The 23,594-nt window shown below is 42.7% G+C and overlaps 1 protein-coding gene across 1 annotated transcript in view; it reads left to right on the top strand.

Annotated features, from left to right (window-relative positions):
* LOC311494609 (dedicator of cytokinesis protein 3-like) overlaps nucleotides 1–23,594 on the top strand; it is a gene marked incomplete at its 5' end in the record, with an annotated part of 43,427 nt that overhangs the window by 2,449 nt on the left and 17,384 nt on the right. Inside the window, 21 exons of the mRNA XM_084553734.1 lie at nucleotides 3,776–3,859; nucleotides 4,790–4,830; nucleotides 6,716–6,771; nucleotides 10,289–10,385; nucleotides 11,869–12,017; nucleotides 13,613–13,697; nucleotides 15,029–15,070; nucleotides 15,861–16,015; nucleotides 16,196–16,277; nucleotides 16,353–16,413; nucleotides 16,506–16,653; nucleotides 17,664–17,752; nucleotides 18,864–18,989; nucleotides 20,305–20,429; nucleotides 20,527–20,689; nucleotides 20,843–20,949; nucleotides 22,156–22,327; nucleotides 22,416–22,513; nucleotides 22,833–22,916; nucleotides 23,020–23,120; nucleotides 23,235–23,316. Coding sequence (XP_084409860.1) covers nucleotides 3,776–3,859; nucleotides 4,790–4,830; nucleotides 6,716–6,771; nucleotides 10,289–10,385; nucleotides 11,869–12,017; nucleotides 13,613–13,697; nucleotides 15,029–15,070; nucleotides 15,861–16,015; nucleotides 16,196–16,277; nucleotides 16,353–16,413; nucleotides 16,506–16,653; nucleotides 17,664–17,752; nucleotides 18,864–18,989; nucleotides 20,305–20,429; nucleotides 20,527–20,689; nucleotides 20,843–20,949; nucleotides 22,156–22,327; nucleotides 22,416–22,513; nucleotides 22,833–22,916; nucleotides 23,020–23,120; nucleotides 23,235–23,316 — 2,147 coding nt within the window. The remainder of the gene's footprint in view (nucleotides 1–3,775; nucleotides 3,860–4,789; nucleotides 4,831–6,715; nucleotides 6,772–10,288; nucleotides 10,386–11,868; nucleotides 12,018–13,612; nucleotides 13,698–15,028; nucleotides 15,071–15,860; nucleotides 16,016–16,195; nucleotides 16,278–16,352; nucleotides 16,414–16,505; nucleotides 16,654–17,663; nucleotides 17,753–18,863; nucleotides 18,990–20,304; nucleotides 20,430–20,526; nucleotides 20,690–20,842; nucleotides 20,950–22,155; nucleotides 22,328–22,415; nucleotides 22,514–22,832; nucleotides 22,917–23,019; nucleotides 23,121–23,234; nucleotides 23,317–23,594) is intronic.

Genomic DNA, 23,594 nt, shown 5'->3' with positions numbered 1-23,594 from the left:
GGTCATCTCACAGCTCCACACTCCCCTGCAGCTGGATTGCTTGGCTAGATTTCTGGGGCACTGATATGAGATTAGATCTAGTAAAATGCTCCCCTGCCTGTGTGGCAGAAATTTCTTGGTTAGCAAGACTTTGGTGCAGTAATGTGTCTGAGGGAGGGAGTGTACATTCAAGTCGTGCCGAGCTACATGACTCACTGGGTGAAGCCCAAAGACCATTGTGTGATTTTAAGTTAACTAGATTTAGGACAGGACCACTCAAGCCACTCAAATGCAGGACATTCATGGTCTGCACACTCACGCTGCATTACTGGAATGGTTTAAGGATTCACTCGCTAAGAAATTCATCCGCAGCTGAACTAGTTAGGATTGAGACTGGAACTAAAAGGAGAAGAAAACCCGAGAAAGTAAGTTAATGACTGTGCTACAGTTCAGACGAGCACAGTGTCCTCTTTGATTAAACGTTTCTGAGTATGGCCATTAGCACTCAGTTGTTCAGAAAATACAGGAGGCAATTTATAAGCCGCGATAGTGTTTACTGTGTTCTGGCAGGAACATCTCTCCCTTTTCTGCAGAATATTTCTCCCTTGTGGGCCACTGTTTAGTTATGTGCAGTATGTGTCTGTCATTAATTTCAAAGCAGGGTCGTCAGGCCACGTATGCTCCGTTTCACTATATTACATATTGCACCGAAACATTTTTCACGACATGACAGCATTAACTAGTTATTTGCACTAGAAGGTGATACAAGCTTCTATGTGCTGTTGTATAAAAGAAAAATGGATTTTATTACAGAGATATGATGCATACACATCTGTCTTGACATTTCTCTTTTTCAGCCGCACAGTAATACAGGACACAGGAAAGTGAGGCGTAGATAAGGGAAACAGGCCGAAGGTCAGACTCCACAGATGGATTTTTTTTCCCAGTGCAACTGCATGTGGTATCCCTGGTTGCGCCAGAGCAAGTAATACTGTCAGATCTCTGCTTAGTGTTGCTGCTTGCTGATGTGATGCAAACATGTGCTTCTGGTATCCAGACACCACATTTGTGGAGCTGTGATCCTGGGTTTTAACACTGCAGAGGGCTCTGAATAGACACATTTATCTGCAATCATCACATAAAAAAAGCCCCATTTACACTGCATCACTGCAGGATTCAATCAGCTTGGATTTTAGTGTTCACTCAGAGGCCTCCTATTTCAGAAAACACACTGATTCTCTGTCCACATGATATGACCGTTCCGGTTATGTTAGGCTTCTTTTTTTTTTTTCTTTTTTTTTGCTGCACACCATGGGTGGCAGCACTGCTGGCAAAGAGCAGCGAACTTGAAAATAAAGGCGCTACAGAAGAAGCGTGTTATTGATTCCATTGCAATGATTTTAAATCTTATTTTACAACTGAGACCTTTTTATCTCTGATTTACTGAAGCCTAATGTTTATTCTAAACTGTGGCGCTTAACACTCACAGATTTCCCCCTGTGATTCTCTCTAATAGAAGACCAATGTGTTGCTTTAGATGGGATTGACTCGGTGGCTTGAATATTGGAACGTTTTGATAAAATAATCGAAGAATAATGCTTCATAGCTTTCGTACAAGAACTGGTAGCGGTGGTTACTAGGTGCTGTGATAGAAAATCAGCTCCAGCTTGCGCTCTCACTTCACGCCAACACATAAAACTGGATCCCCAAAAGACTATTTTCAGTGTCTTCACTTGCATTTTTTGGGAGAATGAAACTGCCATTTTCTTTGCCTTGTTTTGTATTCATAGAGACTTTAAATCTTCACCTGCAACAGAAAGTCCAGTGCATCTCTGTATGGTTGTCTCTTTGTCAGACTTCATATCACTCTGTAATAGACGGGGGAGTATAAGTGCTGACAATCAAACTTGCAGGGCCCTCAAAGGGGCCTTGGCTGAAGTTTATTATTGTTATGTGAGCTTTATATTTCAAATTTTTAACTTCCTATTTAAGTGTTTTGAAAAAAATTATTGAGTTAAACTTACAATCCTAACAAAAAAACTGTCTCGAAATAACAAATTTCGGAGAAGATCAAAACCTGGTTTTCTTTTCAGATAAAACTTCAGGGTAAACTATATGACTGCCTTCTTAAAAGCCAGGTGGATGGCCCAACCCAAAGGTTCAATCACAGACGTGTTTTTGATAAGTTTGTGTAAAGTGGAGGACAGCAGGAGTCTCCTCCCGTACTTTAATTACATAATTCCCTCCAGTGAGTTGCTGGTTACACAATAGCAGCCACCAGACGCCATGTGGATCATGAATTCAGAAGAATGGAGGGACAGTCTGGACTGATATACTGTTGCCGTGTAGAAACGTTGGTTTTTGCCAACATTTTCCACTCCATGTCCCATCAGGCCTTCCAACATCCTACGTCCAACATGTTGAAGTCTAAAGATGAATTTCGCTGCTTGCGTTTTGAGGATATGCTAATGCTCGGCAGCTTTTAGGCACAAATGAAGCGAGCGTGTGACTCCGTGTTTACACAGCTTGGAGGTTTTGTGAGGGAGGACTTTGAAAATATGAGCCTGTGCGGCGTGTCCTGCTCTCTCAGACATGACAATCTCATCTTTTCTGACGTGGCCTCTGCTGAAGAGTTTTCAAATGGTGTGAAGGCAGGCTTTGCAATTCAAATGAAATAGAGGCCATTAAAGAATGGGACTCTCAAATGGGAAATACTTAGCCCTGGCTGAAGGAGGGCCCGAGGCAGACTGAAAAAGGTGACATGGTTGCTCTTTAAGTCTATCCATCTCTATTCCTTTAACACACACTCGATATGCTTGATTTAAACTCCAGTGCTACGCAGCATCCATAAGCTTGCCTTTTTAAAATGCCCAGATCCCCGCAGCAGTTACAGTGAAGAAAGCCCTCCAGTTTGTGGATGATCTGTTGCCATAGCTACCCGAGCACAGGAACTGAGCGCTCTCAAACAGGCAACGGAGCCGAGCTCTTGCCCCTCCTTCTCTTCCTCCCCCTCACTGGGTCCCCTGGCTAGTTCATTAGCATAATGATTCACACCAAACTCTCCTTGAAGGGCCACCATTTGTAGGTTTTTGGAAATTGTCAGTGGAGCTCTGTCATTATTACACAAGTTTGCCTTTGCTGAGGCTTGTGTACAGTTTGTGTGCGTGGCTCGTGTTGCAGAGCTGCAGTGCTGCGCAGATAAAAACAGGCTCTGAAGGCGGTGCACTTGTTAAAGCCCTTAGTGTGGCATCTATCCCCTAAAGACTAATCATGTCATCAGTGTTTGAGTCACAGGATGTGTCCGTGTACGGTCAAAGAATCCATCACGCTGTAAAAGCAGGTGGCACGGAAGATTTACGCTAATACCGGCTTATGATAAATCAACGTTTAGCCACATTACTTAGCAGTTTGTGTGGGCTCTATTTTGGGAGGTTGTTCATTTAACTTAACATTGCACAAAATCAGGTCGCTTAAGAATTAATTGCCTTTTAAAATGACTACCCACTTCAGGGTGGGAGCTTGTTTACAGTTGGCTAAGCAGTGCCTCGCGTGTGACACTGTGTTTAGATGTTTGCATTAAACAGCTTATTAAAAAGTCGCAGTAGCTGCCCCAAAACACACGCAACGTGGAGACACGGCGGCGAAGGGGGACGCACCTTGTTTAATCAGAGGTCGCAAGGATGAAGCACTGATCTAAATCAGCGATGTAATTTCTGTTGACACTGGGATTGCCTTAAACTACAACATGTGAAAGATTTATTTATTGATTTGTCTTTTGTTTCATTTTTCCGCACAGTGATCTGCAACTTCCGATCATCAATATGTCAGGCGCTGGTCCTGGAGATCGGGGAAACTGTACAGATTCTGGAGAAGAGCGAAGGTAAAAGAAGTCAAATTTCCTACGGCGGCGCAGAATGTAAAGTGGAGGTCACTGTCATTGTTGGCCTTAACGTCTCCTTCAGTATTTTATCTGGGAATCAGGGGGTTTACCCACTAGGGGAGACTTTACATTAGTTACTTTATACGTTAAGTTAAACTATTACGATCTGTCCACATAAAAGCCTGCATTTCTCCATCAGGAGTTTATTCCATCAGCATGGAGACGGTTTAGATACTGGATGTAGTCCCTCAGACATAAGTCATCAACATTTCATTGCACAGATCCATAATTTAAAATAAACACTCAATTATAGGGAAATGGAGAAATACTCAGAAACACATTTCACTTTGAGGTTTAATCTGTTTATAAAGAGACGTTGATTTCCGGACGGACGGACGCTTTGACTCCTGCCCTCTTTAATTATCAGGCTAGGGGAAGAAACTGCACTGAAAGCATAATTTCAAAGCAAACTAATGGTGCGGTCCTTAAACTGCTACAAACCCCTAAACTCTGCTGACACGTCCTCGTGTTAAAATCAAATTAACTTTATTTGCCATGTACATACAGTATGCACTGAATCATTTTCTTTGGAAATCATTGTGACAAGCCCTCAGACAAGCCTGCTTTGACAGAGCTAGTCTAAACTAATGTTAGCTTAATAGTTAGTTGCATGTGAAAACAACATGGTTTACACGTATAACCAACATTACTATCATGATATATTTCAGCTACTGGGATAAAAACAATAAGAGCATCTGCAGTCTGGTGTACAACTATGCTGACCTTGCCTAAAGTCAACTATTTGTACCAATTCATCCATTTTACTCGAATGTATTCAATAATTTCATGCATATAGTTGCAGAAGATGTTGTGAAGTGACAGATATTATTGTGAGTGTCAGGTTTTCTCATGTGCATGTTGCTCTTTCAGGTTGGTACAGAGGCTTTTCCACAAAGAAGCCTTCTATCAAGGTAATTATAACGGCATACACAAATGACAAGTTTGACATTGTGTTGATTTCTATAGGTGCAGTGTTCTGTATTCAAATGAGTGCATCTATAGACCCACACGTGAAGCACACAAAAGAAAAAAAAAAGAATCTGGATGAAAACCGTTGTCTGCGTGCGTGCGCATGTTTTTCAAAGACTGGTAATGGAACAAAATTGTTCGCTAACCAGCCAGGTTAACTAATATTTCATCAGACAAATGAAATGTCGCCAACACATCTGCAAAGCTGGCTGCCCCGCAGTACAATGAAGCTTTTATCCAGTGCATTTTTGTGAATGATAATGTGATGTGAGAGACGTTCCCAAAAATAACTTTGTCTCGACAACAAAGCCCTTAATGGCTGATTAACTTATTGAATAGAGCTTTGATTTGACGAAAATAGAAGTTTCCTGACCGAATTTCTGGAGCTGCTAGGAATACAAGTTGTTCGGATTGCACAGAATAAAGATATAGTGTATGTGCACGTTATGCACAGTTTCCTTTTAAAATCCACACTTTTGTTTTGCTTTCAGCCAGCAGATGGTGCAGTTATTAACCTGAAAACCCCTCATAAAACTAAAAATGAATAAATAGCTCTATAAATAAAATAAAAAAACATAAAATGGCAGTTTAATTGTAATCTGTAACGCATAGGAAGTTGCTTTGTTCAGCGACTGCAGCAGAACAAGTGCAGTGTCGTTATGGCTTTGATTGGGCAGAGAGAAAGGATCCACACCTCTTAGCTTTCTGTCCATGCAGCACCATTAAAACAAACCCTCTGCACTAGACTGTAGGTGTGAAACTGTTTAAGACAACAATCCCAGGTGACAGAGATCAATACTCTGCACTACGGTAAATGGCCATTATTTATGACTGACGTCTTAGCCTGTACGGTCAAGTGTGTTTATTACAGATAAACTGTAGCGGAGCGGGTTTGAAAGTCACTGCGCCGTTGTAAGTTGGGGGAACAAATATGTGACGTTTGTATATTCGTACGAGTAGCGTCACTGGAAACACGAGCACCGGCTGTATTATTAGAAACATGAAATGGGCAGGTAGTTTTTACTACTTTGATTTAAACTGAAATATCAAAAGCTGAAGTGTTATGTGATGCTGCTGGAAATGTTTCAAAGAAAGCACAAAAGCTGTCCAGTCCTGGTAAATGTAGGAGTTAGCGGCTACACACTGTCCTTCTCTTCTCTCATCAGCTATTTACAGTTCTTACAACACCCCTCCATTTTGTTATGTACCGTGCTGCCCACATTCATTCGCCCCCATACTCCCGCTCTCTCTCTCTCTCTCTCTCTCTCTCTCTCTCTCGCTTTCTCTCTCTCTCGCTTTCTCTCTCTCTCTCTCTCTCTCTCTCTCTCTCTCTCTCTCTCTCTGCTATGAGAGAATTGGTTGTGCTCACTGTGGCCAATTCTTCACATCTGGCAGATTAGAATAAGAAAGATGAACTGCAAGGGTGGCAGCTGGCACCACTCAGTCTCTCATGCCCTTCCTCGCCTAAGCCAAGCCACAATAGAGATCCTGCACATTGCTCTGCCTCTTCTTCGTCTCTGCAGTGTGTGTGTGAAAACAGTACCGGCTTCACTTATTTTTTTTCTTTTCTCCTTCGCACAGAAAATGTAAGCAGAAAATGTCAAAAAGGAAGTGTGATCTTGCACTTCCATCAGCATAAAATGTGTTGCCAGCAGAATTGTAAGATCTGCCTTTTGACAATTGCGGCGCTCAGCGCGGTTTAGGTTTGGACTGCCTGCTAACACAAACACAATACAATGCTCTACGTTTCGGTCATGTGTTGCAGCAGAATTAGAAATGTAATCCTGTCACACACAGTAACATCTCTGCTTCTTCCTCTGTCCACAGGGTATTTTCCCAGTCAGCTATGTCCACTTGAAGAAATCTACAGTGACAAACAGAGGGTAAGTTGACGTGTGGCATCTTAATTAAAGATGCAACTCCCTCTGTCTTAATATATGCATATTCAAAGCTTATATATTTTAATATCTGTACAATCCATTGTGGGGAACTTATCAGAAGAGGGGCAGACTCAATCACCTTCTTACTACAAGTCAATGGGGTCTTACTTAATCACACTATTTTTGTTTGCCAAACTTGATCTGGTTATTTAACTAAAGTGATGTCTCCATTTATACAACGTTCAACAGCACAAAGCCTCACGTTTCAAATGGTGCAATTTTAAGAAGAAATAGAAAGAAACAGCAGAAATAGTTTCTTCATTGTAATAACACCTAGATAAGACTCGATAAGAGGTTCATCTTTTAATGAATAACAACCATACATGTTTTTCTTCACTGTTCTCTATTGTTGCTTTTCCATGTTGTGGAGAAATAATTAAGATTTCCAAATATGAACTGAATGAGAACAGAGGCATGTCTCACTGACGTAATTGAAGCATCTTAGCCTGTTCAATATTACGTAATGGTGTTCCCGTTAAAGCTTCAGTTCAGAGCTCTTGCCTCCCCCTTCTGGCAGTAAGAGTAATTACACAAACACTGCATACAGGTGCGAATGATCTGTGTCTACAGGCCGTCTGTCCCACCTCATCTTTCAAAGCCACACCAGAGATAAACCATGTTTGTCCTCGCTGTCGGTCGCTTTTGTTTTTAGACTGTAGTCCACATGCGTCAAACATACGGCCCGCGGGCCAAAAGCGCCCCACCAGAGGGTCAAGTCTGGCCAGCAGCATGAATTTGCAAAGCGTGAAAATTACATAAAAGACTGCAATTTTTCGATGAAAATAACTGCTATCCCTAATTTGTCCACTGTTTTAGTAAGAGACACTGAGACCCAGGACGAAACAGCAGACAGCAATGTGTCCAAATTGCACTTACTTTTCTTAAGAAATTTCATTTTTTTGAAGGATAGTTTATTAAACGTAAACATTATCTTAATGTTAATGTAACAAATGGAGAAAATCTTGAGTTGTCGTTACTTATGGGTTATTATCTTACTGGTCTAGCCCGCTTGAGATCAAATTGCGGTGAATGTGGCCTCTGAACTAAAATGAGTTTGACTCCCCTGCTGTAGTCCTTTCTTATGAACCCAAAGTTTGTTTTTTTAAGGAGCCTCGGGAAACGTTCTCGGATGCTTCCTAGGTTTTTCCGCCATTCATCTGGCTGGTGTACCCTACTCTGTCTCCACAGTTTGGTTGCTCCCCTCTTCTACCCTGGCATGTCTCTATTCGTTGGTCAATGTAAAACGCATCACTACCAGTGATCCAGCACATGACTGTTGACACGGACCCGAGATTTGATACTCTAGTATACTGCGAAATGCTGCAAATTTACCTTTCTCTGATGGACTTAATTAGCATTGCGTGAAATCATCTGGCAAGTTTGAATGAATCTATACAAATACATAGAATGTGATATAAATAGAAAGTTAGATACATCCAGCCCTACAGCCAGGGTCAATAAAACTCTGCAGCTTGACTAAGATGAGAGTGAAGCAGCGCCTTTCACACTGACGTTTCATTTGTTTATTATTAAGCCAACCCATATCCAACTGCGTTTTATGGAGTTGCCCAAAAACCTGAAGAGCTGTTCTATACAACATGAGCAGCTGTTTCTCTCTACAGATCCATCTCTATCAGACCTTTATTGAGACACACTGGAGAATAATGTGAGGATCTTCTTTACTGGTCGAACCTTCAGTCTCTGATGGAGTTGACAGAGCTTTTCCTCTCTATTGCACAGGCGGGCGTGATACAGATTCATCAGCTGATCAGTGTCAGAGGATGCGTACAGCTCCCTCCCTTGCCATCTAATTTGTGCCTCACCACTCATTAGTGACAATCCAATCTTCATGAGAATTACCACCTGACAGCTGCTTACATGCATGCACACACACACACACACACACACGCATGCGTGTCACAATAGCCAGCCATAGCTGCACAGGCCAGAATATGGGCGAAAACCAAAACAGGCTTCTGAGCTCTTTCTCAGCCTGATGTTATGTTCATTCTGCACGCTGGGATCTGACACTCAGTATGGATGGGGAGTTTGCTGTTATATCACCACCCTCCAGTCGAGTTGCCACATAGCAGGAGGAGTCTCGTTTGCATGCAAACAATTAAAAGTGCAGACAGAAATTGGCATTATTATACTTCCTCGCTCCAGGAGCTGCACTTTGGGAAATCTGCTTTGCTGTCTCATGGAGTTAATGAGGTGACACACCTACTGCATCTGCGTAGTTTTCCCGAAGCATCCTCGCTGCACACAATCACCCCGACTCACTGTGAAATGGATGGAGATGCTTGCCTGGCTCCAAAAACATTACACGCTATCAAAGTTAATTCTTTGCGGTACAGGCAAGAGCTTTGCAAGCAAAGTGCAAAGTGCCACAAGAGAGCTAACCTTTGCTTTAACGTTTCTTTACGAATGTGGTCACACAGGGAGGATGGTTGCTAATTGCAGGAGACTTTATAATATCTCATTGTGATTTTATAGGCTGTTATGTGTGGTTTTGTAGCTGTGTGTAAATCCTGTGGGGGGTTGTAAGGGGTAATGGGGAGCTGGAGCCTATTCCAGCTGGCATTGGGAAAGAACCGAGGTATACCCCAGTTCATATACCCATCATAGAGAGACAAACAACAGGGTGAATGTGCACAGAAAGTCCCCAGACGTCCCCAGACACAGAATCTCCTCGCTGTGAAGCAACGTTGCTTATTACTGTACCTCACACGATTAAGTATTAGCTTACCTTAGTATGAGCCGGTATGAAGACCCGTCCCTCACTCTGTGAATCAGTATCATCAGAATACTTTATTAATCTTTCAAGGAAATTGTTTTGTTTTGTTGCTGCCGTTAAGTGACAGTTGCAAGAAGACAGCGTAAAATACAACACAAAGAATAAAATAACAATAGAAAAATATATCAAAAGATAAAAAATCCAAGAAAAACTGAATATTGCACAAAGTATTTTCCATTTGCGGAGGATGGTTACATTAAATATTGAACGTAATACATACCATAGGGCAAGTGGGGGTGGGCAATACATCACAGCATCTTCAGTATCTGTACTGATATTAGTAGCTATTATTATAAAAAGCAAAATTTGTCATGGCTCATGATTTGAATGCGATGTCAGTAGCCCACTTTTGATTATATTTGAATTAACGCCAAATAATATGGCCAACATGAGGCATTCATTTACTATCCTTTGTTAATTATTTAATCACATGCATATTTTACACATTAGACAGCTTCTAATGGAAATTAAGAGGCAGTTACTGCAGCACTAAGGCTTCATGTTACCAGTATGTGATCTATGTGATGTGGATCGATTGTTTTTTGGCATTTATTCTATTGACACTGGTATTGATGCTTAAATAAGTGACTCTGTAACAGCAGTATTGATGCTTTGGGGATTGATCTCATGTTTTTGTTTTTCGTCTGTGTTGTTTTGCTGCAGGCTGTGCGAGACGGTGGTGCCCCTGGAGGACCCAATTATCACAGAGACCACCTCCACGCTGCAGGAATGGGGCGTGTTGTGGAAGCAGCTCTATGTGGTCAGTAGCGGCGCATTACAATACATCATGCTCGCATCAAAGCAAAATCACGAAGCAATAAATGTGAAATGGGATCCAGCGTTACCGAGACGTCTTGGGGAGTTGAAAGAACAACAGCGTTTGCGGAGAAATTTCATCCACTGTTGTTTCATTTGCATTCTTCTCTGGAGTTTGGTGGAATAATCTTTTCTTGTATATTTTCTCCCCTGCACATAATTTAACACCTGATACAACCAGGTCTGCTAGCAAGAACACTGATTCGCCTGAAATATAGTCCAAACATACAGCGGCTTGTCCCTTAGATATTTCTCCATAGCATGTCGCTCTGACTGTCACCCTGTATTTTCATACACTATCTACGTAGGAACAGAAATGGTGGTTGGACTCAGATAATGGCCTACAGACCTGTCGTATTCAATTTCATGCTGTGTCATTCAGCCATTGATTGATCTTGGCTTGCCTCACGTTGTGCCCTGTATCATCCCAAGATTCACCACCTTCAGTCAGCCTTTACTTTGCCGGGCGAAAGTGATTACTGGAAACCTAAAGCACCCTTAATCCTGCTAAGTGTCGAGGGGCCAGGCAGAAGTGGTTGGTAGGGTTTTGAGTTTAGAGCTGTGTGTCTTTGTTGCAGAGCTGGCAGCGAGTTTTTACATAACCTCTCACTGAGGACTGCTCATGCTCTGAGCAACTAAGCAGCCCGAGGCTTTGGTGTGGTGATGTAACTTCCGCTGAAGCTCGACTAATATGAAGCGCTGATTTAACTCTGCTGGTTTTGGTGCTCAGCCCTGTGTGATATGGGCCATGTTGCCACAGTTGCATCCATGTTAATAGGATGTAGCAATGCCTAGATGACGGTACGTTTCACCTTATTGTTGCCAGTTAGAATTCATGGTATTAGCTCAGGGAGCAACGGGCTAAGCTATAACAGCGTATCCGTTATAATGTGCGTAATTAGCCCTGCAGAATAGTGGTCCGAAAGGGCTCATCAACCCTGACAAAAATCATTTTTTTCAGCGTCTCCCAGCCTTTGAGAACATGCAGTGTTTATCCTCATTAAATTTGCATGGGCATTGTAGTGGCGCTTAATCTTTGCATTTATGTAAACAAACCTGGGTGGTAATGTGGGCTTGTCATACCATTAGGGAGAACACAGAATGCCAGAATTAAAACGGTAGTCCTTGGTCTATGAGAAATGGTGATGAAATTCATTGCTGTAATGAGGTCAAAGCAGACCTGTAAGGGAAATGTATTTTCTTGGTTTGTTAACAAAACCAGTGGGCTTAAATCTCCGTCAGAGCAAATTGTTTTGCCGCTTTCTCAGGCTGCCATGGGTATACATCTAAAGAATTATTTTGTCTTGGTCATATACGTAATATGAATGTATTTCTGGGATGAGTTTCAATAGATAGCATATGCTGTATAAATAAATACAGGAGGAGATCGAGTGTCCCAACTGTGTATTTTTTGGCTCCTTCAACAGAAACACAAGGTGGATCTGTTCCATAAACTGCGTCATGTGATGAATGAGCTTATTGACCTGCGTCGGCAGCTGATCCAGGGTCACCTCGCCCAGGACCAGACTCGCGAGATCAAGCGACACATCACTGTGCGGCTTGACTGGGGCAACGAGTGAGTAACTCTTGCACCGAGTGCATTGTATCAAGAGAGGGGAGTAACTGAACTTGAATTTGTTTCTTAACTGCCGGCCACCAAAGAATACAATGTTTCCTTGGCAGCGGAGAGACCTACAACACAGGATGAGTGGGAGTGCAGCAGCATTTGCCATGATGTAATTTTATGGTCATTTAGCAGATGAGTGAGTCTGAAGCAGCTTAAAGTCAATGCAAATCCCCCTGGAGGAACTGTAAAGCCATATCCTCACTGTTGCCAGTTTCAAACTCCATCCAACTGAGCTGTGACAGGCATCCATAACAGAAAGGAAGATGTGAGGGCTCCGCTTCAGGAAGAGGAAGAGCTTTACATGGAGGCGCCATCTGTCAGTTTAAAATAAGAATTAATGTATAAGTGCACATAAAAGTACACACACGTCATCTTTGAACTATATCACTCAGTTGTTCAATATTATTGTGTATCATGCTGGAACAAAATGTAGAAAAGACCCAGAAGTAAGTCATGAAATATATGGTAGTTTGTTCCCTATGCATGTTGAGGTCAGTGATCTGTAGTGCACGCTGACCTGAGAGCTGTGGTGATCTAATTTCATGGTCAGAAGATCATAGTGGCACAGATAGGTGCCGGTTACATAATTAAAAAAGTTACAGTGTGATATACAGTACCACAACATGAGAGTACATGTACTCCAGTACTGTACTTAACCTACTTTACTCCCATAGACTCTTCAGTTGGTCTCTGTAAATAAACTCATGCTGAGGCGTTCAAACTCACGAATCCTCATTCCACACATGCCAAAAATGTCCTACAGAGTTCTTGGAATAAAATTATGCACAAATCTAAAATTGTCCGTATTGGTGCGGTGGTGCTGCCATGAATTAACCGAGCCGTCTGTTTCAATATTTCACTCTGTATCAGTCAAACTATAAAGTTGTGGAACAAACTGAAACAAAGAACTGCTTATATTAGTGGGAGATAAATTAAATTAAGTGCATTTTCAATGGAAATATTGCAATACATGAATATTGTAGCCTATTACTATTTCGATCAAGATTCACGTGAGGGAAATTAGCAACTAAATTTATAAAAACTGATGATATTGGATGAAGTAAAATCTTAAAGCAACTGCCACTTCCTGGCCCTGAGGGGTTGCCAGGCAACCAGTGGAGACACCAGGAAGTCACTGCGGCACATAAACTGAATTGTTGTTTTTTTTACACCTTTGACATTTGTTTGGGTTTGTTAGTGAGCTTCAGACAGGGAGGCACGTAGATTTTATTACTGTTGGCTAACTGTTAGCCCACAAATTCAGTAGTTAAGTAGCTGCTAGCTTGCTGTTGGAGTCAGGAAATAGAGAGCAGACGTATCATCTAACTCCCCACCAGAAAGCAAACAAATGTTACTATGACGTGAGTAACAGTGCCTCATACCGAATTTGTTCCTAAAGGACTATAGCCTGGCGATATTACCAAGAGACATGTATGTAGGATTCTCTGGGCTTTTAAAGCTCAAACTGAGAAACATTTGTTACACTTTCACTAATAATTATTTCCTCTTTGTCTTTTACGCACCCTTTATCCCTCTCTCACCAGGCACCTCGGCCTAGACCTTGTTCCCAGAAAAGAGTTTGAGATGGTGGAACCAGATCAGATCAGCGTATCAGAGCTATACAAACTGGTATGTTTGCTGTGAGATTATTGTTGAACCAATACGTGGTCGTACACGCAGAATAAATTAATAAAGCGGATGTGTATTCTTTGGAGGATAAAATGCAATTGAATATGTAATTCCCGCGGCATGCAGGAACCGTGGCCATGACTTGCACACTATGAGCCTTTTTTTTTTTTAACCTACCGTGTGCCTGCTTGTCGTTGCGCAGCCTGGTTTTACATATAGTAATGTGTTTCTGGATGTGAAGGGATGTGTGAAAGTACCGATTATCAAATCATCCATAAGAAGGTGCCTCACAAGAGAGAGCACGATATTCAGCTGTTGGAGCTGCCTCACGTGACTTGCTCTTTATGCTTTCCTTGGCTGCCATATTGAGTGTGTCCCTTTTCTGGCGTGCACGTGACTCTCGCTAGCGAGCAGCGCAGACGTAATGCAAAGTGACAGGCCCAGGTGAAGCTATGGGAAAGTACTGTACATGCAAATAAATATTTTATAGTTCTTCTTTTTTTATTATATAAATTACATATTTTAGTCTTGCTTGCTCTAACCCACGAACCAGACTCGAGACACATATCCATTAATAAATAATGTCTCAAATGTATTTTGGTTGTAGCGTTGTGTTTCCTCCAAATCTATACACAACGTGAGAGAGAGGAGACTTGCTGAAGCAGATCCAATTTTAGAAATGAGCGATTACAGCACAGATGTTATGAAATCTAATGTAATGCTGCTGGAGACTGTTATCTGGGAGGGAGATCCTTTCTGGTCAGTGGTTGAAGCTCCATATGCTTATGAAAATACTCTCCAACTGCCCTGCAGCCTCCCATTATCCCATTGCCATGTTTCTCAGCTTTGCACGCAGAATGTTTGCGCACTAAATGCCCTGTCCAGAAACAACAGTGTAGCTCTTCCTTGCCAAAAATCCTCCTGACTCCGTCGATGAAAGTGAGCTTGTCTTTGGCAGGGCACAAGGCCTTGGCACCTCTTCAGGTACAGGAGTGGAAGAGTTCTTCTAGGCTGCTGAGCAAAGAGGAGTGTGTGTGTGTGTGTGTGGAGCTGCACTTTGGTGTGGGCGATACTGGATTTGTCCTCTCCTCTCCCACGTCCTCACGTTTTGCCTCATGTGGGCTTCTTTTAGCGCTGAGGGAACAGTAGTGTAGCCACTCAGCAGCGTACGTAGGTGAAAATTTGTCAGGTTTGAAGCATCGACCCAGGCATCGCTCAGGTAGTGTGCGTCTGAAGCGGGGATCAGGTAAATAAGTTCAATGCTGTGTGGGAAGAGTGAACAATGAACTGACTGATCTGACATCTCCCGTTTGAACCTCACTGTTTTTCAGCATGTATCCAGCAGACACTGTGGTCAGCAAAGCACAAACCAGGTACGGTCATTACAAAGCTGTTCATGAAATGTTCGCTTCAACCCACATTTTTCATTTCTTTTCCAAACACTCAGTACTAAATGAATACTCTCAAGTCAGGGCGCCCCTTCAGCACTCAGGACATCACCTTTCAGTTCTTTACTGTTGGTTGCATATAATCCTGGTGGTGATAATGCTCCATAGGAACCTCACTCCAACAAGGCCACAGTGTGAGGATTGATTCCTACTGGGATCACATATGTCCAAAATGTGTACACACATGTTCCTGCAGACCGCTTTGAATAGTTTGTTCCACTGAATTTCACTTTTGTCAGAACACCAGTTTAACAGACATGTTGCATTTTGATTCAGTTAATTAATATTTTAATTCTGGTATAATTTTGTATCTAGGTCCAAGTCTCAGCCCGTTAGCGTAGCCTAGCATTGGCTGGAAATACAGGGAAAGAGTTAGCCTGGCCGTTCCTACAAATCTACCCCCAACTATCGCTTATACAAACTAATTGCTTTTCTACACATTAAAGAAACAAGAGATAATGTTTTGATTTGTAAGTTTTAGAGGTGCTGGTATGTGGATTTTGTAACAAGACCACCCAACAACAAAAACTTGAAAGCAACAGTCATAGCTGCCCCCTCCATGCAGCCCCTCACAACACTGTCCTTCACTCATTCATTCATTCGCTCATTTCTGAACCTGCTGTAGCACAGTTTCTATATATAGAACGTCAGATATTCGGCCTCGCTCGCAGTGAGGACTGGTCTCCTTAGCGGTCACTTTCTTGTTGGTTCCCAGGGTGACAGCACGAGACAGCGCCATGGTGACGGTTGCCGTGTCCCCGTGTCGCACCACCTTTTCATCAACCTGAAGAGTTTTACTTATAACAGCATCAGCGAGGATGCGGACGTCTTCTTTTCTCTGTACGACACTCGCGAGGCCAAACAGATCAGGTAGGCAGAGGAATCTCACGCACACCGGCTGCCTCGAGGGGTCCAAAAAAAGTACAGTACATGCTGTATGAAAGCAAGGGGACGCCTGGCAAACACGCACACATGTCTATATGCTATCTCCGACCAGCAGATTGACGGAGGCATTGTGTGTTTGACTCTTTAAACTGGGTTCTGTTACAGTGAGAAGTTCATGGTGAAACTGAATAAAAACGGAGGACCAAAGAATCCAGAAAAGGTTGATCGTCTGTGTGCTCTCTTCACGGTAAGATATTTTTCCTTCTTGACATAATATCCTGTATTTCCTGTTCAAAACCTTCCACTTTCATTTTCTCTGTAGGACTTAAGCAGCAAAGACTTGAAGAGAGACCTCTACATTGTTGCACATGTCATAAGAACTGGTAAATAGTAAAATGTGTCACAATACGCTCTTTGTGGTTATTATCTATCAGTGGTTCACCTCAGCACATCCTTTTTTGTTTTTACCTCCCAGGTCGTATGCTGCTGAACGACTCGAAGAAAGGCCCACCTCATGTGCAGTACAGACGACCCTATGGCTGCGCTGTGCTCGCCATGAGTGATGTTTTCCACACCATCACAGACCTCAAGGAGGAGAAGGACTTTGTGCTCAAAGTTTATACGTGAGTGTACCATTTGAAACTTTTTTTCACAGTTAAGCTTCTCTGGTGTCTCAGCTGGTTCAGCTTACCTAATTATTTCATAGTTGCATGCCTTCTGTACTAAAGAATTAAAGTGTCCATGGAGCAAATGATCTGAATATGTTGCGCATGACAACCTAGTGCTTCACTGTTGACGCTTGGTGTCTTTGGACCAGAATGATAATGAAGTGTCCTCTGGAAAATCAATAGCTGCTCACCCCGGGCCTGAGGCAGGGCACTTGGCGTGTTGTGAATCTGGCTGCCTCTGTTAGGCTTCGCCACAGAGAGCCACTCCTGTGCACCCGCCAACCCAACGAAGGAAGGAGACACACAGAAGGAGAGGGGAAGGGACTGGGAGAGATGACACATAGATAATTGAGCAAAGTTAGAGGTCAAGTCTAACAAAACAACTCTAAGCTCAGCATATTTTCTCGTCAGTCGTCAACAACTAAAATGTCCCCTCGTATCCGCGCTGTCGTCCTCAGCGTCAGCTCCGGGTCAGCGGCCATTCGTACGCTTTCCTTCACATGGTATCATACTTTTGTGGCATTTTAAGGAGGACTACACAGCTCGGTGTGAAATAAAGGTTTCTCGAATAGTAAGCTGTCGTTTTTATTGGATTCCTTTGCTGACGTGAGGAGCCCTTCCTTTTAAAAAGCAAGCAGTGATTCAGTGCTGAGCTGCCTCCAAACTGTCGGCTCCTATAACGCTCCAGTCTGTGCATTTCCACATGCCTTTCCCAGGGGCCTTCGGGCCCACAGTAATGAAAAAGGCTGGTAGAGAGCTGGCTGTCAGGTTTGCTTAGTATGCTGTGTATTTGGGCTAATGTGCTGCTTGATAGCACCTCCCCCTGCTGCTACCTTTTCTCCAGGAGGAAATCGGCTCTGGGACACATGCTGTTTATGCAGTCCCCCATGCACACACTTCTGAACCCTCCATCTGGACCCACTAATGGGCACGTTGTTAACAGCCCCTACTGTCCTTCTCTCCAGATGTAACAATGAGAACGAGTGGTACCAGGTACACGAGAACATCATCCGCAAGTCCAACACCAAGTACTCAGCCCCCAGCACCAACTATGGTAAGTAGTCTTAACCCCTTTATTGTTAGAATTCATCAAAGGCTGTCAACACATTTTTGCTGAAGCTTTTATCCAGAGCAGCTCACAGTGAGTGAGCAGATGGGCGCCCAGGTCGTGCATGAGCGCAGTCCTGACAAGTCACATAGATGTTGAAGGACAAACGTGGGTTCTGGTATTTAGCCATGCAGTTAGTTTTGGTTTCATTTAGCCAGGATGTTCAGACAATCTCTACAACAATGCTATGGAGACTAATGGAGTTTCATTTTTGAGGGTTGACGCGTTGAAATGTTAAAAAATGAATAGCGGTATCTCTGTTGAGGCATGGTGTAATAGTAGAGAACATAGGGATATTTAGTTTCTGCTCATATACTTTAGCACAAGAGTAAAATAAATTAAAACAATCACAACAAACAACTACTTAATCAGTTTTTGGAACCACTGATCTAATTAACAGATTATTTTACCTGTAATGATTTTACAGTTTAAACTCCAGAAAATACTCCCTGCCATGATACTTTTTCAAGGTCATTTAAAATCCCCTCCTGTATAACACTCACTTCTGTTATCTTTGATGATTAGCACCCGAAGAAGAAAACACATTGCAGCTAAATGCTAAGCTAAATCAGTGTGTTAGCTCCCACGAAAAGATCACTGTGTGCCTTTGGTGTTAAACAGTCTCGCTGTGTGAAATAACTGGACCCACTTTAAGTGTGGACCTCTCCTTCTATCAGCATCTCACGGTTTAAATTGTGACTCATGCCTCGCAAAAATATGTCACCAGATTTGTGCAGAACCCACATTTTTTTCTCTTTGTGTAATTCCACAACACCATTTTTTTCTCCCGCCCTCTGCTCGGGCTCTGATCACGTCTCTCTATCTGTTTTCTTGTCTGTCTTGTCCTCCCCCGCATTCTGACTAATGTCCTTTAAATACCCCCCTGTCCCTCCCTTCTCCCATCTCCCATCTTCTTCTTCTTCTTTGTCCCCTCGCTTTCTTTGCTTCAATTCCACTTTCCTCCCACAACCCTACACCTCTGTGTGTGCCCTCTCCCCTCCATTTACACACACTCACATGCCTATGCCCGCCGCCCCCTCTCGCTCCCTGCCCCCAGGCCTCATCATTTCCCTGCAGCTGCTGCGAGGTGAGCTGGAGCAGATCAGACGGGAGAACCAGGCCGTGTTCAACAGGGCCTTGGCACTCACACGCAAACTGGGTTTCCCAGATGTCATCCTGCCAGGTAAGGAGGCAAAGAGCAGTCGGCGGTAATGGGGACAGAAGGGTTCAGGGAGGAGGTGAAGACCAGAGGCCAGATGGATTGGAGGAATGAAAAGAGAGGAAGGTCATAGATTATGGTAACAAGGAAGGAGATGGAAGAGGAGAGGCCAAGAGGAACAGAAGAAATGAGTGGATTGAACGGAAGAAAACAGTCGGAAATCGCAATAAATAGATGTAGGAGAGGGCAGAGTGGGCTGAGCTAAAATAAATGTTGAGATACTTTTATATGACTATTATTTCCATAATAGTATTTCCATTAAATACTGCTTCATTCATACTTTCCAGATCAGGATGTTACATTAAAAAACATTATCCCTAATCCATCAAAGAGACACTTCTCCTAAAATTAAAACCACACATGTGAAACCCTCCATATAAAGTAGTTAAAACTACTTAGCTCCACCAAAGCCAGTTACAGCGGTGAAATTGATGCATCAAATTTAAATAACAATACATCAGTTACTGGAGCTATTTTTCTACCAAACACATACTTTTGACACCAAATACGTTTAGATTATAGCACTGATGTACTTTTATTTTGCATAAAACCGGCATGTAGGTCAGGTTCTGAACAAATTGTAAAGAGGAGAGATCTTCAAAGATTTCTCAAAGACATTTAAAGAGAGAGGTGTGTGTTTATTTCGGAATATTTCATCAGCTGACATTGCAGTGCTTTGTGCATCCTAAGAATGTGTAATCCTCTCCTCTCCACTCCTCTCCTCGCCTCACCTCTCCTCTCCTCTCCTCCCAATATTGCTCCTTGTGAGTCATCTATCCCCAAGGAAATGACTTGGCTATAAATAACAATAATCTGATTTTAAAAATAACTGCAATATCTTCCTCCACTGTTGCCGCTGATATTTATTCCATTAAACACTGACCCCACTAAAGGTGCTGAGGCAGTCATGAGCTACGGCTTATTACATCTCAACGGCATCATTTCACATTGACAGTGACACGCCGTGCACATCTTAGTCCACGCAGAAGCTTAATTTAAGTTGACCACTCACAGCTCATCTGTGGAGCAGAAGCTGACATGAACATTAGAGTTTATGAGCACCGCTGGGGCGGGAGATATGTGGAGACGTGTTGTAGTCAGGGAACTCTGTTTAATGTATTTTAATTTCCAATCTTGTACTTTTGAGACTCATCCGAAGTCAACCCAGTTCTGTGCAACTCCCTCTGGAGCTAATTTCTTTTTAAGCGCGAGCGTTCTCTGAGACAAGAGCTTGAAATCAGCGGAGTTCCCCTTAAAGTAAAGTTTTTCTTTGTCCTAGGTGACACACGCAATGACCTGTATCTAACCCTGGAACGGGGGGAGTTTGAAAGGGGTGGCAAAAGCGTCCAGAAGAACATCGAAGTCACGCTCTACGTCCTCTATGCTGACGGGGACACACTCAAAGTATGACACATATGTGGATGAGTTATTAAGCGCCGTATCATCAGTATATGGGTGATGACGAGTTTAAACTTCCTCCAATGCGTCCTTCTCTTTGCAGGACTGCATCAGTTTGGGCAGCGGGGAGCCCAACACCTCTGAATATCGCTCATTTGTCCTGTACCACAACAACAGCCCTCGCTGGAGCGAGATGGTCAAGCTGCCCATCCCCATAGATCGTTTCCGAGGGTCCCACTTACGCTTCGAGTTCAGACACTGCTCCAGTAAGTCACTAATGCAGCCCAGTGGCAGTCAAACCCTCAGTACACAAGTTCATTAAGACAGATTGGATCGCGCTCAGAGCTCTACGAGTACGCATGATGGATGCTCCGTGGATGGGTATCTGATGTATGATATTATGATGTGCTTCCCTTCAGCTAAAGACAAAGGGGAGAAGAAACTGTTTGGCTTCGCTTTCACTCCTCTGATGAGAGAAGATGGGACCACGCTGTCAGATGAGAGCCATGAGCTGTATGTGTACAAGGTAGGATCAAGTCTAACACATATAGGAGATGCAGTTACGTTCACATATGTTTGGTCAATGACAGGTTTTATTCTTTTAGCTGTCCATCAAAACATATGGGCTTAAGGTATTCACATCCAAATTGGAACAGCCACTAGTGTCTACCACATAGTCCCCTATTTGCAGAAGAATTCTTTGCAGACAAAGAGAAACTGTGTCAGTCTCCAAACATAATTAAACATGGTGCATTAGCAGAAATGACACAGTGTCATTATTTGTACCAGTAATTAGTTTCATGAAATTAAAATGTAAATAATTGTGACTTTTCTTCGTCTTTTAATGTTGACGTGCCACGCTGATGTGTTTACATGTTGGTGAGGCATCACATATTAGCAACCAGCTGCTAGTCACACGGTACTAGTATTACCTGGAGACGTCGTGTGATTCATAAAATTACCTACGTCAGTGTTTTATATCTTTATTATCTTATGAGGGCGCACAACATGAAATGCCCCATCATGTTTTTCTGCTCTCCAATGCCAGTGTGATAGCGTGTGACAGTGTGAGCAGCCCTCGATCACTCGTTCAACAACACCATACAAGGTGTTTTTTTTGTTCACGGGGCATTTATCTGTCTCTTCTTGCCTGATTCATTTAATTTTTGCCATCCAAGCAATTATGTTCTGTGCAAACAAAGAATGCAGTCGACAGTGTACTTGTTTATTTGGAGAACTCCAGGTAGCGTGTCCTGGATTCTCAAAATCAGCATAAGGCCTGAGCATCATATTCTGACTTCTGAGAAGAAGTTGTTTACAAGCAGCGCTCTTAAACATGATAGTAACCAGGATACTAACAAGGCAGTTACTGGGAAAAGCTGTGACCAAATCTGCACACACAGCAACTCCATACATTTTGAATCCGCTAATGTTAATGTTTTCACGGTAAATGCTAAATGTTACTTTAAAAAAAGTCCTTCAAAGAGCAAAGCTCCGATCAAATGATCAATCTGAACTGAAGAAGCCACATGGAAACCTCAGACAAGTCCTGTTGCCTTTGTTTAAACCATAACCTGGATGACTGAGAATCTCCACAGACATCCAATCAAATGCCACCAACATGGAAACACTGTGTTACTTTTTAATCAGTCCAGTTATGAATTAAAACCATGATGTTGTTGCAGAATTGAAATTGAAATCTTATCTGCCTCCAAACCCGTCCATCCTCTAGTGTGATGAGAATGCCACCTTCAGTAACCAGGGCCTGTACCTGAGCCTGCCCTGCTGTAAGGAGGACTTCAACAGTTGCCCCAACTTACCAGTCAACCTGCCCTTCCAGAGAAGCCCCAAAGAAACCTTCTGGGTCTCCACGATACTCTGCTCCACCAAACTCACACAAAATGGTAACCTGCCTCCCGTGCTCCTTTTCTTCACAAACATGTGTATATGTTTGATTGGAGTCTGCTCAGTTTGATGTTGTCCTGCTTTCAGTGGACCTTTTGGCTCTTCTGAACTGGAAGGCTCATCCAGACAGGGTGTTGGACATCCTCGGCCGACTGCGACAGATCAGCGGAGAGGAGATTGTCAAGGTTAACGTCATCACATTATTTCTGTAATAGGAATAAGAACAATTTAAAGCAGATTTAACTTCTGAAATGTCTTCTCTTACAGTATTCAGTGTGAGAGTTACAAGTATTTTTCTAAGATACAACATTTAAGCGTGAACATTGTTGGTTTTATTGAAGTATTTAGTAAAATTGTATTTGCACACACTATTATCTCCGAATAATCTCAGAATAAATGAAGGGGCTATCCTTTTTTCTATTCCCCTTGTTTCTCTTTTGGTTGTCAGTAAGGTCTTTAATGTGATGGTCGTTTTGAGATTCGTTCTTCTTTTCCCACTCACAGTTCTTGCGAGATGTCCTGGATACGCTCTTCTGTCTTTTAGATGACAACACTGATAAATACGGACCTCTGGTTTTCCAGTCTCTGGTAGGGCAGCTAACGGGACACAAGTGAACTCATACGCTGAATTATTTAAAGTGACTTTTACGCAGAGGAAATAGTTGTGACTCCGATATGTTTGTGTGCTCAGGTGTTCATCATTAACCTGCTCAGGGACAGTCGTTTCTACCACTTCAGACCTGTCATGGATTCCTACATCCAAAACCACTTCGCCGGAGCTTTGGCATACAAGTATTGCAACATTTACCTGATTCGTTTAAGTTTACTTGTTTGAAAGAAACATAAAACCCTGATCTCAGATGCCTGGAAAGTTTCTTAATTTCAGACGTTTTATGTTTTATGTAGAGAGCTGATTCGATGTCTGAAGTGGTACATGGACCGCTCAGCTGAGGTCGTCCGGCAGGACCACATACAGGAAGCCATGAGGGTAAAGTATCGCACTAACTTACGTCTGGTTCAGTTTGGGTTTGTTCAGCTGGGATTAATTAGCATTGCACAAGGAAATGGTCAGACAGAGGGACTGATAAGGAGTAATGTGACACCATATGAGGCCTCAGGAAGTGAATATCTTGCAGAGAGTAAAGCTAATGGGTGGAAGTTATCAAAAACCTCTGCAGATATTGACGAGCAGAGTGCAGCATTTCCATGTGGTGATTGAATTTCCTTTGTGATGAGGTGATTTGACGACATATTTCTATCCATGTA

This window comes from Chelon labrosus (genome assembly GCF_963514085.1).
Source record: "Chelon labrosus genome assembly, chromosome: 10".
In the NCBI taxonomy this organism is placed as follows: domain Eukaryota; kingdom Metazoa; phylum Chordata; class Actinopteri; order Mugiliformes; family Mugilidae; genus Chelon; species Chelon labrosus.
The sequence above is the reverse complement of the archived record's forward strand: the minus strand, read 5'-3'. Positions and strand labels throughout refer to the sequence as shown.